Genomic DNA, 17,967 nt, shown 5'->3' on the forward strand with positions numbered 1-17,967 from the left:
CAGCAAATTTATTAACCCCCTGTGCCTCTGTTCCTGCAGCATTTTGCCTGGGAACACTGTTCTTAGATAAAGAAAATATTAACTCAAATAGCTGCCATCATCAGTCAAAGATGGTGATGAACAGAACAGAGCTTGTGGGAAGTTTTTTACTGTTCTCCGTCACCTCATGGGAGGTCAGACTGATTTCCCAGTGAAATGACTTTGACTCAGAGGTCCGATCTTTGCTCATAACTTTTGTGTTTTAATTTGGACTCATTTCCTAAATATGCATGACAGATTGGATGCTGGGTCCAATAAATGAACAGTCAGGCTGCAAAGCACACTGGGCTTTGGTTGTGTGTGCACAGTCAGAAACTATGGAAGGTCATTTTTACCCTCCCCATGGTGGGGAAGTTATAACAGAGCCACAAGCACAGTGCTTGGTCTGGCCTCAGAACACCCAGGTCTGAGTCCTGCCCTGGGACTCAATGTCAGTGTGGCCTTAGGGCACTGCCCTCCACCTCCTTGAGCCCAGGCCATCTCCTTTGTTACATGGGTATGGTAACCCTGACCTTCCACCCTCACCGGGAGATGGTACAGTCAGATGAGATGCATGAGAAAGCTTTGTCAACTGTAAAGCGGCAGATAAAGTCAGAGGAAGGTGTGGATCACAAACTTGCCTTACCCTATTGTGTATATATGTGCGCGTGCGCACACACACACATACATTGTGTATGCGTGCTTGTATACGTGGTGTGGTAAGATTCTGGTCAGACAAGATCTTTTTATGAAGATGGTGAGTCTATTATTCAGACACGCTAGGAAGAGACACTGAAATGTTGTCCGATTGTAAATAAGAACATCGCAAGAGAGAAGTTCATGACTTCAGAGGGTCCCAAGTGCTTAAGACTTCCTGAATGCTGAAAGTTGAAAGGTAGAGTGTATATCCATCCTCCTTCCCTCCCTCCCTTCCTCCCTCCTCCTCCTCCCCTCCTCCCATCCTCCCTTGCTTCCTTCTCTAACACTCACCCAGGGCTTACTACGTATCATGCTCTGTGCTAAGCACCAGAAATACAGGTTTGGCCAAAGTTTGAGTGGATGTCTAGAGGGGTTCACAAACAAATAAACAGCCAGTCACCAACAAATACACTTCATTGTGCATGGAGCGACACTAGCAGAATCACAGTGGCCGGAGGATGCACAATGAAGGGCACCTAGCCCAGACTTTGGGTGATGATGGGAGAGCTTCCTGGAAGAAGTAATGTGCAAGCTGAGACTACGTAAAGGAAGCGCAAGATAGAGAAGAAACAGAGGAGTTCCAGGTAAAGGAACAGCATGTGCAAAGTCCACATATGAGAGAGAGCGTGAAATTTTTAGAAAAACTGAATGGAACTCATTCTGGCTTAAAAGATGATCAGGATCCCGAGATCCTCTTAGCTTTGTGAAGGGGTTGGGGGACCACAGCATCCTTTCAGCAACCCCTTTCGTCTGGGAGGGGGCCTCTATGCCAGCAGGGCTTGTGTGAAATGTTTTGTGGTATAGAAGCCCCTCCTCCCACACCCTCCCCTTCAGGATTCATTAAAATCTCATTCACTGAGCTGTGAAGAGACTTCTGCTGACACCTGCCTATGCCGGCATCCTAGGGGAAGGGAGGGGATAAGAAGAAGAAAAGAAAGAAAAAGGATTAATTTTCTGCACGCTACTGCTGTTTAATGCTTCAGAGCCTTCGTGCCCTGACAGCATTTCCATCATCCCACTCCTTTTGGGAGTTATAATATATTAATAGAGACATCTGGTGGGTATTTTATTGTGTGCATGAAATGAAGAATCTAGGTGGGAGGCAGGAAGGAGGGGGAATCTGCCCTTTGCGTATTTTAGGGGGAAAACGTCTGTGAGGGGCTTCCACCTGGCCTAATTTCCTTTTGTTTTAGAGGCCACTGGTGCTGGTTTCGGTGGGAGGGTTCCTTCTGACCATCTCTAGATGCACCTAAGCAGGTGCATTCAGGTCAGGGGTGAAGCACATCCAGAATGCTGGTTTCTCGAGCCTCGGACCATAGTCTCTCCAGGCATCTTTCTTGGCAATTCCCATCTGTCCTCTGAGTGCCAGGCATACAGAAGATAAGCAGGTCAGCTGCAGTGATCCTCAGACTTTTTGTTAGCAGCAAAATTCTTTCTTTGAAAAATATTTTATTCTGAAGCTAAATATATAAGACAGGTAAAGAGGGGAGTTGGATACAGACCTTTAGTGGCTGAAAACATTAAGCATACCATGGTTCACTCTATGCAACCATAATTTAAAACAATACCAAACTGTAAAATAAATGTGGGGGGTTTAACAAGCTTCACTTAATTTGTTGCTGCTGCCAGAGTGCATAGTGTATCAGTTATCTTTTGCTGTGTAACAAGCCACCTTAAAACTCAGCGGCATAGGACAGTTGTTTATTGTCAGGAATCTGGGCTCCCTGGTAGCTCTTCTGATCTTGGCTGGGCTCGCTCATCAAAGGGTTGGCTGATCTAGGACGGCGGGGGCTGGAGTGAGTCAGCTCTGCTCCACATGCCTCTCGTCCTCCAGCAGGCTGTCCTGGGCTCTTTGTTATGGTGGCGGCAGGGCTGTAAGGGTAAGCAGAAACGCACAAGGCCTTTGCAGGCTTAGCCTCCGGACGGCACAGCCTCTCTCCCCTGCATTTTGTTGCTCAAAGTAAGCCTCAAGTCCAGGCAGGATTCAAGGGGCAGGGAATAGCCTCTGACCTTCTGCTGGGAGCAGTTTCAAATTCATAGGGCAAAGGGTATGGATACCTAGAAGGGTGAAGTATTGCGGTCATCAATGCAATAAACCGTATTTCATGCTTTTATTAAATGTCAAATACTAAAATTTTTTTTTAATTTGTAATTTTTTCTTTTCTTTCTTTCTTTCTTTTTTTTTTTTTTCTTTTACTGTTATCCTTGCTTTGCTAGTGTTGGGACCCCAGCATTGTCATCAGGGCTGGAGGGCCTGGGTCCCTGCCCACTCTGTCCCTCCACGGCCCGCTCTCCTGCAGCCCTTTGAGGACCCTCCAGGGAACTCCAGATGACAGGTTGAAAACGATGGCTTAGACAGTTTTAGGGACTGGGAGGCAGGCGCCCTTCACTGATTCTCCAGGAAGCATTGTCCTAAGTATGTGAATAAGAGTGGAGACGGGCCAGTCCTCCTCTCCCTGACCTGTCCCAGCCGTAAGCCAGGAGTCTGTCATCATGCAGCCACTGGGGGTCAGGAGTAGCTTCTGAGGGTCCCAGCAGGAACAGGCATGACATCGTTCCCACTTATCAGATCTGGAAACTGACAGAGTGGTTCTGAGCCCCCGTGCACACTGCTAATAAGCAACAGACACAAGATTCCAAACTTGAACTCCACCCGGTCATGGAAGGCTCACGCTGGCGCACAGTAGGCCCTCTGGGCATTTGCCGGATTAGACACGGTTCTCTGAGTAACTTGTCCAATACTTTAATAAGATCCCAACACTGGACTCTGGACTTAAGGACGTGGAGCAGGAATCCTGTGCCCAGAGGCAAGGGCGCCACTGCCCTGTCATGGGAGCACCCTCAGAGTCTCCATGCTCACAGCACTCCCCAGCCCAGAGGAGGCCCAGATGGGCCATGCTCTCCCTTGAGAGCAAAGGCTTTGGTATGAAAAACCATCTCATATCCCTCTGTTTGCTTTTGAAATTAAAACATGAAAATCCATAGGAGGCTTGCGAGTCCCCACTGAGATCAATTGGTGACATTTTCAAACACTGGATGAGGTGTTTGTCAACAGCGTGTTTTGGAGCAGAGGGAGGGGGCAGGGTCTGGAGAGAGGCTGGCAGCCTCCAGCGGGCCTTCTGCTCATCTGCAGATGGAGGCAGTTATCCTAGGAGGGCCTCTTGGGGAACCCCCACTCCTGCGTATGTTTCTGGAGTCGTACACTTCCTGTGTGTGCTGACCCCAGCGAGTTGTGTGGTGGGGTGCAAGGCATTGGCTTCAGGTCTGACCCGTGGCTGACTGTACCCCTGACCAGACTGTGAGCTGTGGGAAGGTGCCCTTGAAAGGGTCTCCACTGGGTATGAGGCCCAGTGTCTCACCGGTGCTCTCACTGAGCTGCTTTGTAAGGCAGCAAATGAATGGAGGGGCAAGCTGGTGCTGGCTGTTGGCTGGAGGCCTCAGTTCCTCTCCACACAGGGCTGTTTGAGAGTCCTCATGACATGATGGCTGATTTCCTCTCAAGTGAATTACCCAAGAGACCAAGGTAGTAGTTGCAATATGTTTTGTGACCTAGCCTTGGAAGTCACCTGCTGTCACTGCCATTGTATTTAGCTGGTCACATAGGGCCAGCTGGGATTCAGTGTACAAGGGGACAACGTAGGGAAGGAGGCAGAGATCCTTGGGGACCATCTTGTAGGCTGGCTAGCATATTGATCTTCCTTCACATCCTCAGGCACACTGCCCACTCTTAATTTTTTAAAAATCTGTGGCCCAAACCAAACATATTTGTGCCAGGAGGGGGCTGGGGTCAACCAGGATCCAGGGCTTCAGACCACCCTCCCAGAAGTGTTTCCACTGCAGCTGTAGAAGTCTTCTTTTCCTGAGAACACCATTATCCTCCAGGTTTCCATGAACTTCCTGCAAATGCCACTTCCAGAGTGCCTGCCATGTGCTGAGCACTTTTAAGAAATGAACTCATCAGAACCCTAGGAGGGAGATGTGTGTGTCCCATTGTACAGAGGAGCAAATTGAGGCTCTGAGAGATGGATATTTTTTGCTCAGAGTCTCCCAGCAGGGATTTGAGTTGAGGTTTACCAGACTCCAGGGACTAGAGCCTAACCACTACTCCACACTGCTGACTCCCTCTCCAGCCTCACGCCTTCCCAAATTACCTTTCAGGCTTCAGACGGGATGGTCTGTCCATCCCAGTGGTCAGCCCGACCGACAGAGGAAGCAGGAAGAGCTGACCGATGAGGAGAAGGAAATCATCAACAGGGTGATTGCTCGTGCCGAGAAGATGGAAGAGATGGAGCAGGAGCGAATCGGGTGAGGCCTGTTGCTTCCCAATCGTTCTGAGAGCCACCAAGGGCCAGGGGGCCGTGCTGCCCAGGCAGGGTGTGCTGGGCTCGGGCAGCATGAGCTGCCTTTGGGGCTTGTCATCTGTGATCTGTGATATGCCGAGCCACCCACCCGGGCAGAACTGGAATCTTTGTTGCATGAGCTGGGAGAGCTGGGAGAGGGGAAAAGAGAGTAAAGGAGAGACTGGACTGCGGGCTGGAGGGGGAGGGGGGTTCTTGGCTGGGGGAGGAGGGGGAATCTCCTGAGAGGGGGATGGGAGATTGGCGATAAGGAGGAGAAAGGATGCGTCAAAGAGACAGTATGTCAAAGAGAGAGCACACCTGAAAGGAATTATTTGAGAGAATTAGAGAAATCCATCCTGAAGGGAACCTGCGTGTGAGGCAGCAGAGGTTAGCCTGGTGGGTCTGGACGTGAAGAGCCCAGGGCTCCATCCCAGCCCCCCACTTGCCGGCCGTGGATCCCCCGAGCACGTTGCTTCACCTCTCTGAGCCTCAGTTTGCTCTCCCACAGCGTGGGGGAAATAGCAGTGAGCGGCCCACAGGATGGTCGTAAGGAGTGAGTGTAATGAAGCATGTGTGGTTCCTGGCCCAGGCCTGGTCATGCTTTGTGGTTTAACGAATGGTAGGAAGAAGGGGAAAAGTGGGGTTCGGAGGGCAGAGATACAAAAACACGTATGGGAGAGAGACACGGGATGTGAGAAGGATGTGATGTGTGCGTGTGTCAGAGAGGGACACATCAGTGAGCCGGGATGGTGTGATGGGGGGGAGGGAGGGGTATGTGGGTGGGCTTGGGAAGCTGGGAGGGTGATGTGGGAGATCATGGGAGTCGGGGAAAGAGAGGGAAGGGGGCCCTGGGAGAAGAGGAGGGCGAATGTGTGTAAGGAGAAGGGAGTCTTGGCATAGGTGGAAACTTCCATTGCCAGGAGGCAGGAGGCCACTCAGTGGTCCTCCAGGACTGAATCTTGCATGGGAAATGAGAAGGGGGTGCCCCCTCCTCCTCCTCCAGCCTCCTCCCCAGATCCTGCTGCCGGGAGGCAGCCTTTACCAATTGCTTATAGCTGATGTGGGCACTGGGGGGCCCTTTTATCTCCCTACCCACACACTCAGCTGGGGGTTAACAAGGTTCTTGGATGGAAAATGATGTTATGAACACACAGGAAGTGGGTGCCTTTGATTTAAGCCTCTGCAGATAATTTGACTCCGGGTGGGCTGGGGAGATCAGAGGTGCTGGTGACAAGTGACAAATAACCTGTCACAGGCTGAGTCAGCTTCGTGCTTGACCCTCTGTCAGCTTCCTCGGGGGTTGCTAAAGGCTTAGGTCTGGAAGGGTCTGCTTATAGGGTTGAGTTTTGATTTTGCTTTTTAAAGCAAATCAGGAGTGAGGAGTTGTTCAGGCTAGAGGTGTGTGAGTGTGTGTGCGTGTGTGAGTGCATGTGTGTGTGTGTTCACTTCGACCAACAATGGGCCTCAGCCTTGCGGGAAGGGAGAATATGGATGCCAAATCCTTGCTTCGAAGCAAGAACTCCTGTCAGCCTTTTCCCTGCATAGCACTTCCCCCTGCTAACATTTCGTATTTTATACATTTAGATTATTGTGTCTCTCCACCTGTTAGATTATAAGATTCCTGAGGGTAGAGATTCTTCCCTATTTTGTTCACCACTGAATCCCCAGACCTAGGACGTAGTAGGTGTGCAGTAAAATATTTGTTGAGTGAATGAGTAAACACGATAGACAATGTTGTCCATCTCCCCCTGAACACACACACATTTCTTTCTCCATGTCCTATGGCCAAGATGCTGGAGAGTTTGGAATTTTATAGTTAAGAGTCCAAATTCCCAGAGAAGGCACTCTGATCAGCTGGCTTCTGTTTATATCAGATTCTACCCCTTGTCAGTCAGCTGTGGGCAGGGGTGCTGACCACGTTGCCTTAACGTGGCCACTGGGCTGCCTTTGGGTGTAAAGTTAAGGGGAGTCTCTGTGGACTGAGCAGATTCTAGTTTGAACATTCTAGACCAAGAGTCCCCTACCTTGTCCCCCATGTCTTGCCTGTGATGTGGTACAAGAGCCCAGTGGCCTCCCTGGGGCCCCAGAGTCAGAGAGACCTGGGTTCACATTCCAGCTCCTCCACTTAACTCCCTCTGTGACCTCAGGTAAGCCACTTTACCGCCCCATGCCTCAGTTTCCTCATCTGCAAAATGGGGATAACATTAGCACACACTTCCGGTGAGTGCTTAATTAGCCTGCAGAGGATTATCGTGGTGCCTGGCACAGAGCACATGCTCCGTTGATGGTGACGATCATTTAATGATGAATTTGCTGCAGAACCTCAGGTTTTTACACTGGCCAAGGCCTCTGTTATAGAATTATGTCTGAGACTCCTGTTTGGCAAGCCCCTGGCTTCCCTGGAAGGAGATTTGAGAGCCTTCCCAGGAAGCTGGGGCCAAGCCCTTGGTGACAGAGTGTCGCTTTACTGAGACAGTAGGTTTTCTGCTGGAGTAGGGAGGACATCCTGGAGGATTCTGGCTGCGGCTGCTTCCTGGACCCTCCCAGCTGCCAGCCCTCACTGGTAGCATCGCCGGAGGCAAACCCAGTGCTATTTGTGTCTTAGGAGCTCAAACCTGCCCTCATTCCTGTTCTACCCATGCTTCCCCTGGAGAGGATCAGAGTGGAGTCAGATGAAAGGAGAGAACACATCAGACACAGAGCCAGGCTGAAAAACGGGGTGCCACGGGGTCCCACTCCACAACCTAAGGCTCAGTTAATAAGCCTTGGGGGCTTCAGTTCCCCCACCCATCCAACGAGGCAGGGCAGTCTGAGCCTCAGGATCCTTCCTGATCTGACTCGACAGTATTTGGGGGTGTCTGGTGGAGGACCCCGTACCACGTTGTTGGTGGCATTGCTCAGAGCAAATGAGCTCCTTCTATCTTTTAAAATTGCAGCTGTATCTGCATCCCCTTCTGGATCCAGACACTAGCTCTGTAAGGCTGGATTTTATTTTCTATTACCTGAGTAAGTCATCTGGGAGACAGGTGAAATCCTTGTTTACATAATAAACCATCATTACAATGGGTTCCCTCTATTGATTGAGCACTTATTATGCGCCCAGCACTGGACCTAAAAACTCCATGTGGATTTAACTCACGAACTGCTCCTTTCAGCCCTGTCTCAGTTGGTGCTATCATTATCCCCATTATGCAGGTGAGGAAACTGAGCCTTAGAGAGGTTAGCTCACTTGTCCAAGGCCAGACAGAGCCCAGGTGTATGTCCCAGTCTGGCTGACTCTCAGGATTATGCTCTTAACTATTGCGTGCCTTTCCTGAAGGCCTGGCCTCAAATTCTTAGACTCTGCGGAACATAGAAATTCTTAGAGCTCAGGTTCGGAGGGGACATTTGGGGAGCTGGAAGCTAGAATCCCTTCTGTTTCGGCCCCATGATTCCTTCCAGATCTTATTAACCTGTTTGTACCTTCAAAGCTGCGAGTACTGGTCTCCATGGTCCTGTGGCTCTGAGAGTTCCAGGGGGAGAATCACCCTCAGGTCTCCCAGCAGGTGCTGCCTCCCTGGGGCAGTTTTGCTGGAGTTAGCCGCCCCCCGGGGACCTCCAGGCGAGTCAGCAGACCAGAGCCGGTTCTCACCTTGGAGCCTCTTTGCTTCTGTGCAGGAGGGTGTCTAAACCTTCACTTACCGCTCGGCCCACAACCCAGCTCTGCTGTCTTCCGCATCCCTGGAGGCAGAGATGGTGGCCAGAAGGGAAACGCATTAAAGAGCCTCATTTTGCCTCACATTCCTTATTCAAGGCTAGCTGGGATCTCAGAGTTTATCACGCACGCCCTGACTGCTATAGACCACCCATACTAGTTAGCACACTTAGCTCGCACGAAGGGAAATTAATTCCAGCCAGGTTATTTCAGTTCTCTACTGCTGCATAACAACCACCCAAATCTTACTGGCGACAAACATCGACAGAATATTATTTTCTGTGATTTTGTGGGTTAAGATTTCAGGCAGGGCTCTGCTGGGTGGGTTTTCTGCTCCGTGTGGCATGAGCTGGAGTCACTCACTCAGCTGCACTCAGCTGATGGCTGAACTGGACCAGAAGGGCCAGGAAAGCTCCGATTCCCTATCGGTGCCTCGGCATTCTACACAGCCCCTCTCTCTCCATGGAATCTTTCCCGATTCAGTAGTCTAGTCTGAACTCCTTTCCATGGCAGCTGGATCCCAAGAGAGCAAAGATGGAAGTCACCAGGATTCTTAAGAGCTAGGTCTGGAATTGGTAGGGCATCACCCCACTGCATTGTTGGAGAGGAGAAGCAGATCCCACCTCCTTGTGGAAACATGCATCCAGGGAAGGAGGCTGTTAGTGGTGGCCATTTTTGGAAACTCTATCCCATTAGGCAAAAGCGGGGATTTAATATAAGGATTCAGAGACATCTCAAGGGATCCAAGGGCAAGAACACAGCCCAGCCTCATGAAAGTTCTGCTTCTCACCCCCCATCTTAGAAAATACACTCCTGCTACCCCCTCCCCAGCTTTACAGCTCTTCTTAGTCCTAATTCCAAATTCCCAGGGAAGGAACCCTGATTGGTCCAGGTCACCCTGAGTCCCCACCCCTCATCAGATCAGCTGTGGCCAGAGATGCCAGGCTATACAAACACCCCTGCTGAGTGCTTCTCCAGAGAGTGCGAAGGGGCCTTTTTGAGTGACAGGCACCCACAGGGTATCCACAGGGCTTTTGAACATATTAAGTCTGGAATTAATCATTTGCCTGGGGAAATTTGTGTGTGCCACTTTTGTTTTTATTCTGTTTTACTTTTCCCCCCAGTGGTAGGTTCCTCTGTGTCCTTATTCTATTTCTTTCTATCCAGAGCCTCACAAAGGCATTTGCTCCTGTATTCTGCCTCCGAGGGGACAGGCAGCCGGGTGGCTTCCATTCGAGGTCAACGTCCCTCAGCAGATGGGCCCGAAAAAGTCATTAGGATTTGTTATTAACCTTGGTGCCCAGACGCTGTGATGGAGGAGGAAGTCAGAGAGACGCAGGGAGACCTGTTGTTGACAGAATCTGTTGGAATCCTGTCACGGCCCTTAGTCTCAGTTGCACCATCCCCTATGTTTTGGCACAGAATTTTTCCAAAATGTGGATGGAGGGAGAAGCGAGTAATAATGCTTGGAATTCACTGCATCTAACTCGGTAGGCATCTTTCCTATGGTTTGACAAGCTGACACTAAGCCAGGTCGTGTTTTCCTCTTTCTATAAAGGAAGAACCCCGCCTCTGCCATTTTTTCTTTTTTTTTTTGACCTGGAGTCCTAGACATTCTGTGGGTAGGACTCAGGGTTTCTGGGGCATCCTGATATCATAGACATAGTTATACATGTGTCTGTGTGCATTTTTAGAAGAAATACTCATAGATTTTATCAGGTTTGGGGGGACTCTGAACCTCCCCCCACAGTGTTGAGAGCTACTGAGTGGTACCTCAGTTTTCCCAGGGATGGGATCAGTGCCTTCTGATGTCCCTCCAGCCTTAATAATTGATGGAATCTGTTTGTACAAGATGAAAACGGAAGCCTTCTTAATTCCTTAAGCAGCCCAGTGCCTGGCCTAAAAGAGCTGATGAATACACATTGAATGAATCCTAAACCCGCCTCTCCTTGAATGATTTTAACCTCGCAGCTTCCCGGACCTCATCTGTTCTTCAATCTCAGCACTATTTACATCTAAGGACAGATCTTTATCTGTGGTGGGTGCTGTCCCCTGCGCTGTAGGGTTTCTTAGTAGCATCTCTGTCTCCCACCCACTGGGTGCCTGTAGTAACCTCTCATCAAGCTGTGACAACCCAAAATGTCTTCAGACGTTGCCACATGTCCCCGAGGGATGAAATCACCCTTTGTTGAGAACCAGTGCTCTAGTCCTTTTGTTGAGTGGTTCAAAAAAGGAAAAAGAAACAAACGAGAATTTCCCTGCAACCATACTCAACTTCTAGGGAAAGAATGAGAGCCCAGGCTTACAAAGCACCACGTGTTGGCGCTGTACCCAAAGCTTTGTGTGGATTCATTACGTAGCCCTCACAACACCCTATGCGTTAAGCCCTATTATTATTCCCATTTTACAGATGAGGCAACTGTTGCACAGACAGGTTAAGCAACTTGCCCAGGGTCACACAGTTAGTAAGCAGTAGAACTGGGATTACGAACCCAGGCTGGCTGGCTCCAGGGTTAGAGTCCTGTTCTGCTATTCTACAGAGAGGGAAACACGTACAGCCACTCATTGTGTTAGGAACTTTCAAATATGTTATATTTCCTTTAATCCCCATGAAGTCTTCAGGGAGAGACAGATTTCTGTCTCTCCTTCACAGATGAGATAACTGAAGCTCAGAGAGGTTAAGATACTTGCCCAAAGGCACACAGCCTTTACATGGCCAAACCAGACTTTGAACCTGAATGGGTCTTTCCACATTAACCCATTGCCTTTTGGTGGTGCAGGTACGGAAGACAACTGACACAGGACTTTAGGGGTTCAGGGAAGTCAGTGATTTACAAGGTGTCTCAGATGTTCACTTGGGTTAATTGGTTCAGTCTCACACACTCCTTCCTACGTGGGACAGTTCATTTCTCTCTGTCGCAGTGACCCTTGTCCCTCCGGGCCTCAGCACCACGTTCTATCAGCTCTACTTTCCACAACAGGAAACGGCAGGTGGAGGGGTCAGAAAGAGCCCCAACTATAAGCACTGCAATGAAACAAAGGCTTCATTCTTCTAAAGCAGGTGACAGCACCTGGGTAGCTAGACCTAGTCTCCAGTCCCATCTCTGCCACTCTTGGGCTGCATGCCCTTGAATAAATGACATCCCCTCTGTGTGCCTCGGTTTCCCCACCTGTAAAATGGGAGTGAATAATAGACCTGACCTCACAGACTGTAGGTGGCTTAAGGAAAACGATGCAGGGGGAGGCTTAGAACTGTACCTGATAACTGTTGCTCTTATTGAGTTTAAATGACCCAGCTCCCTTGCGGGGCTCACTGCCCTAGTCCAGCGGTGCCCTCTAGCTGTCTGTCTCTCTTGGCTCAAACTCTGACTCAGGGTGACCCCCTTCCCCAAGGTGCTGGGGCCCAGACAGGAATCCCATTCACCAATTCATCAAGGAGAGAGATGAGAATCTACAGCTCCCCAGGTAGCACCAGTAATAAACAACAGTGGAAATTAATGAGCCTGAACTTCACACACCCTGCACGCCAGCCACGTGGCTTCATGACTGAGCAGCTTGAAGACAGGTTCCTAAGAGACTCTGGCATTGGAGTCTCAGACCAGCCCCCTTCAGAGCATCCATGTCCCTGCTCGCAGCAGATGGCCCAGTCTAGGCTTCAGAAAATGCCAGTTTTAATCAACTTAATGGTAATAACCACCCCTCAACTTGGCAGTTAGGGTAAGGGGGAAAGTAGCAGGATTCTGGAATTAATGGGATGTGTGTGTGAGAAAGAGACAGACAGACAGACAGACAGAGACGGAGAGACAATATGACATCTGCTCTCCCACTTTGCTGTGTTTTACAAACCATTGTGTAACCACGGTCGATCACAGCTCTAAAGGCACCTGCTCCTGGCCCCATCCCATCCTTGACGGACCTCCAGCTTTTTGCCATTTCCCTCACCAATTCAGATGCCGGTTCGTAAACCCATCACACCTTCACAGGCAGATTGTCGTTCTCAGCCTTGCAGCGCGCCACAGTAAGCCTGCTTCCTGGAGCAGTTGCATGTCCATTAGCCTTCTCTTCAACATTCATGGAGATACTGCAGCAATACTGGCTTGAAAGCTCGAAAGCAGTTGCCTGAATGTTTCCGAGACCAGTTTGGATTTTTTGAGAGAGCTTGAGCCGTCAGGTCTGCAGTTGGCTTATAGCCTTGTCTGCCCGAGGCAGCCAACTGGCGCCGGGCTCCCTGCAAGAACAGAGTGTGTACAGCCGTGTGCATGAATGCATCTTCTGTGCTCACATGTGGGTACATGGGCTGTGTGTGTGTGTGTGTGTGTGTGTGTGTGTGTGTGTGTGTGTGTGTTTAGAGTTGGGAACAAGTTTTGTCGGTTTCTAGTCACTGCAGCCCCTTTTAAAAGCTTTAGAAAGATGGATTTCATGGGCAGATTTTAGAACCCTGTTTACGTAGAAAAAATGTGAGGACAGTGAGCTATAAAAGCCACGAGTTTCTGGAAGAAATAATTAGCAGCAACCATGACTGAGTAGTTACCGTGTTCCATGCATTTTACACTCTCATTTTATCTTTGCAATAATCCTAGGAGGCAAGGACTTTGTTTTCCCTAATTTACAGATGAAAAATGGAGGCACAGAAAGGTGAAGTAACTTTCTTGAGGTCACAGAGCTAGGAAATAGCAAAGTCCAAATGTGGACCCAGGCAAGGTCACTCCAGAACGGACATCCCAACACTGGAGTCAAAACTGCCTCATATTTCTAAATTCTGAAAGTGTTTGTGCATGCAGGGGTGTGTGTGTGTGTGTGTGTGTGTGTGTGTGTGTGTGTGTGTGTGTGTGTGTGTATGTGTGTAGAGATCTATATTTTCCTGAGGTTGATACCTGGAAAAGGTGATTAGAACCTCACAGAGTCCAAAGCCTGGTTTGTCTGACATCCACAGCCTGGCAGGGAGGAATTGCTCAAACCTTGCTCCGGAGAGGAGACTTGAATCTGATTCAGACCTGAATCAGGTGGAAACAGAACCCGGATGGCAGACGGAGCAGGAATGTGGGTGTGGTATCTAGAATAACGTGTTGCCCCGCAACAAAGATGTTCACATCCTACTCCCTGGAACCTGTGAATATGTTACTTCCATGGCCAGAGGGACTTTGCAGATGTGATTAAGTTAAGACTCTTGAGATGAGGGGATTATCCGGGATTATCCAGGGGACCCAGTGTAATCACATGCATCCTTATAATAGGGAGGCAGGAAGGTCAGAGTCATAGCAAGATTGGAAAATGCTACACAGCTGGCTTTGAAGGTGGAGGAGGGGGCCACAAGGAATGCGGGCAGCTTCTAGAAACTAGAAAAGGTAAAGGAACAGATTTTCCTCTGGAGCTTCCAGAAGGAGTGCAGCCCTGCCAACACCCTGTCAGGTATCTAATCTCCAGAACTATTAAGATATTAAATATATGTTGTCTAAGCCACCAGGTTGTGGTGACTGTGACAGTAACACTGAGACTGACACCCAGAGTGTCTCCTTGAGGCCTGAGGGCAGCGGGCAGTGGCATTTCATGGCCCTCCTGCTAGTGTCCACTTCCACCACTGCCTAGTGAGACCTGTTGGGGACAGTCGTGTAGTTTCAAGAGACCTGGTCCAGCCCCATGTGTAGACAAAGTCCAGAGACCTGCCTGCCTCCCTTTACCTGGACCCACTGCAGCACTGGAAACCCTCACTGCTCTGGTGTCCCAAGGACTCCATTCCTACGTGCAGTGTTGTCTCAAAATAGGGAAGTGGAGTCTCCTCTGTGTAAAGCCCTTTCATGCTGTCCCACCACTCTTAGACCCAAGACCCTGCATGGAGTGGCCCCTGACCACTTCTTCAGCCTCCTCTCCTGCCATCCAGGCCGCCAGCTCTGCTAAGCATCCGTCAGGTCCCTTGCACATGCTGTTCCCTCTCCTTCCAGTGCTTTCCTCACCCTCTTTCTTGGGCCAGCTCCTCTTCATCCCCAGGTCTCAGCTCAACAGTCACTTCCTCTGAGGCCCCGTCCTACTGCTCATGTCCCTCACTTGTGAGCTCACCTGCTGCCTACACTTGTCCTTCAGAGCACTGACTCCGAGCATAATTGTGATGATCTGTGTGATCATTTGAATAATGTCTGAGTCCCTCCTAGAACGCCAGCTCCATGACAGCAGGGACCTCATCTGTTTTGCTCTCTGTTGGGTCCTCTCTGTCTGGTAGCTACTCATAAATATTTGTCAAAAGAATGAATAGCCCATCTGCATCGATTCGGACGGCAAGTTCAGAGCAACTTGGGGATCTGCTTCCCATCACCTCCAGAGGTCGTCCACTGGTGCCCAGAAGAGGGGACATAACCTTTCTGGTCCCTCTTGGAGCATCCTGGGAAATGGGAGATGCCCACCCAACTTCACTGAGTATCCATCAGTTCCCCTTAAGCACCCAGCCTGGAGATGGATGTGTTTCCTGGATCTGGGGCGCGAGTAGTAGTCATAAAGTTAATCAGGCATGTAAAGACATAAGTGGAGACTGGCACCACTTACCGTGTCCAGCTAATTGGGCATTTAATGTGGAGGCATTAGACGGGCAAACAGAACTGGCCTGCCAATGCAGACAGGTCTTCTTTTTGCCATTGAAGTTGCTTCAATTTGAAAACACAAGGGGAAACCTTGATTCTTCAGCCTCAGGATCTGAGAATCCCTGAATGTTGCCCATGAGAGGACACTGGAGGGGCATCTCAAATAACCCCTCACCGTATAGTCTGGGAAAGAGGGCACCCAGAGAACAAAGCCTTTTCAAGGTCGACTGGATAAAAGGTAGGATTCAAAGCCACGTCTTTTAACCTTGGCTTACATGTTCGCTGTCTTCAAAAATATACTTTGTCTTCTAATGTAAAATAATATGTGTTTATTGTATAAAGTTAAGAAAGTATTGAGGAGTCCAGCTAACTGAATGCTTAAGGGGAGAGAGTCGCAAAGGCTTTAAAGAAGGAAATAAAAGTTACTCATAATCCCACCACCTGGCAGTAATCACTGCATTTCAGTGTGTTTCCTTTCCAGTTTTTTTTTTTTTTTTGGCCCAGTGCACACTATGAAACTATACAAATGAGCAGGTTCCAAGCCCAAACTCATATCGTGATCACAATTCTACATCCTGGGTTTGGGGTTTTTTCCCCCACTTAACATAATAAGGAGAGCATTTACTTGTGTGATTTGTCCCGTTACGTCTATCCTTACTGCAGCATCTCTCTAAGTGTGGCCAAGAACTCAGGATCTTACAGGGAGTCACTTCGAAATGCAAGGCTCCCAGGACCCACCCCGGTCCCACAGAATCATTGTCTGAATGAGGAATACTCTCCCCAGGTGATCTAGGTGGACCACACATTTGGGGAACGTCCCCCCATGTGGTTACTCTCCACAGGACTGCATACTGAAATACTGGTGTCCGGGCTTAGCCAGACCCATAGCTGAGAAGTTTTAAGAATTGAGGCCTCATATGTTAGTATTTTTAAAAATTCTTTCTGGGTGATTATCATGCATTGAAGGTTCCAAACATCTTTCATAATGCATATAGTCTCTCCTGCCAAGACTAGTTACAACAAACATTCCTTTTGGGGATGAAGGAACGGAAATGTTTTATCTCCAGGATGAAGACCCATTTGTGACGTGCGGTCTTCCTTGGCATAATCTGGACTTAGCTTCCTGCAAAGTTTTATTTCCAAGTTTATGTCTCTGGCTGTTGGGGCCCCTCCCTGTTGAAGTCCTAACATCTGGGGCTGCAGAGAGGATGTCCAAGCGGGCAGGCTACAGGACACCTTCTGCTGAGCCCGATCTTTGAGCAGAGAAGGAGGCTCTCCCATCCCCACGCCACATCCCTCCCTCTGTATTGGTCTGTACTTTATTCACAAATAACAAGTGCCTCTAAGCTGAGACATCTGAATACTGATCTTAAATCTGTTATTTTTCCATGCCATTTGCTGCCAGTGATCGAAGCTAACGAGACACTCCCAGTACAATGCGTGTTAATGGGCTTTTTGGAGTTTAGGATGGAGTGCTAGAAGGAGCAGACATCTTGGTAGCAAGGCTAGAGTGTGGGTTTGCAAGTGGTGGGTGGATCCATGCCCTTATTTTCTGAGAGGAGGCAGGTTAAGCCTTCTAAGGTTCCTGAGCAATGTGCAGCTCAGTTTAGATTTGGACAGTCTGTCCCGTGCTCTCTTCCTGAGCTGGGTTGGCAGAGCTTGATTTGAGGCAGGAGGCTGTGGGGGGTGGGGGCGGGCGAGCAAAGATGCTTTGCTGATGCAGAGAATTAGATTCTAGCCCAGGATGAGTGACCCAAGGCAAGCCTCTCGCTCTCTCTGTGTTTTGAAACCACTCTTCACCCACCATCCCTGCCCCACTGATAGAATGAGAAGAGCAAAATCTAACCACTTTCTGGCTAGGGCAGTGGGTGGAGGGGAAAATAGATGAGAACAAAGGTGTATATAGAAAAAGAAAAATATATGTCACCATCCCCTGCCTCCTTTAGCTTACCTCCTTGTCTCATAATATTTTGTAATTCTATGGCATTGAAAGGCATCCTGAAATTTATCTACTCCTGACAACTTCAAACTGTTTCTTTAAACCATGGAACCAACTTCCCAAAGGAAATCTAAACAGTCCAAGCAAATGAAAGAGGTAATGCAGATGTGCTCTAATGAAATGCGATATTCTGGCCCCTCAGAATCACTCCCACTGTACCACTAAATTGAATGGCCCCAAAACAACCTCTAAGGAACCCTTGGGTGCCATAAAGCACAGTTTGACAACCACTGATTTAGTTCCCTTTTACAGATGAGGAAATTGAAGCCCAGAAAGGCAAAATTCAGGGCTAAATTCCAGATTTCTCAACCCCATGTGGGGGATCCTTTAGGGGAACGAGATAATGGAACAATTGTTCTGTGTCTTGTCCTCAGAGAAGTCAGAGGCAGATGGGGCAGAACCAGCTGGGGTGACTGCACGTGTGCAACTTGGTACTAACCAGTGATGGACGGTCCCTTGGTGTAGGGACTCGAGCAGTGAGAGAATCGAGCAGGGTGGAGATTGGACTAGTCAAGGAGGTCTCTGTGCCTCTGCTTAGCGACAGCGGCAGCAAGGTGTGGGTAAGGACAGGGACTCGAAAGCCAGACTGCCTGGGTCTGAATCCAGGTTTTCTCCACCTCCCAGCTGTGTGACCTGGGTACATCACTT

The 17,967-nt window shown here is 49.3% G+C and overlaps 1 protein-coding gene across 1 annotated transcript in view; it reads left to right on the top strand.

The window, feature by feature from the left end:
• Positions 1–17,967, top strand: part of RPH3A (rabphilin 3A) — a 57,547-nt gene that overhangs the window by 4,224 nt on the left and 35,356 nt on the right. Inside the window, exon 3 of the mRNA XM_045506450.2 lies at positions 4,876–5,022. Within this exon, the coding sequence (XP_045362406.2) occupies positions 4,876–5,022 (147 nt within the window). The remainder of the gene's footprint in view (positions 1–4,875; positions 5,023–17,967) is intronic.

This window comes from Camelus bactrianus, chromosome 32 (assembly GCF_048773025.1).
Source record: "Camelus bactrianus isolate YW-2024 breed Bactrian camel chromosome 32, ASM4877302v1, whole genome shotgun sequence".
In the NCBI taxonomy this organism is placed as follows: Eukaryota; Metazoa; Chordata; class Mammalia; order Artiodactyla; family Camelidae; genus Camelus; species Camelus bactrianus.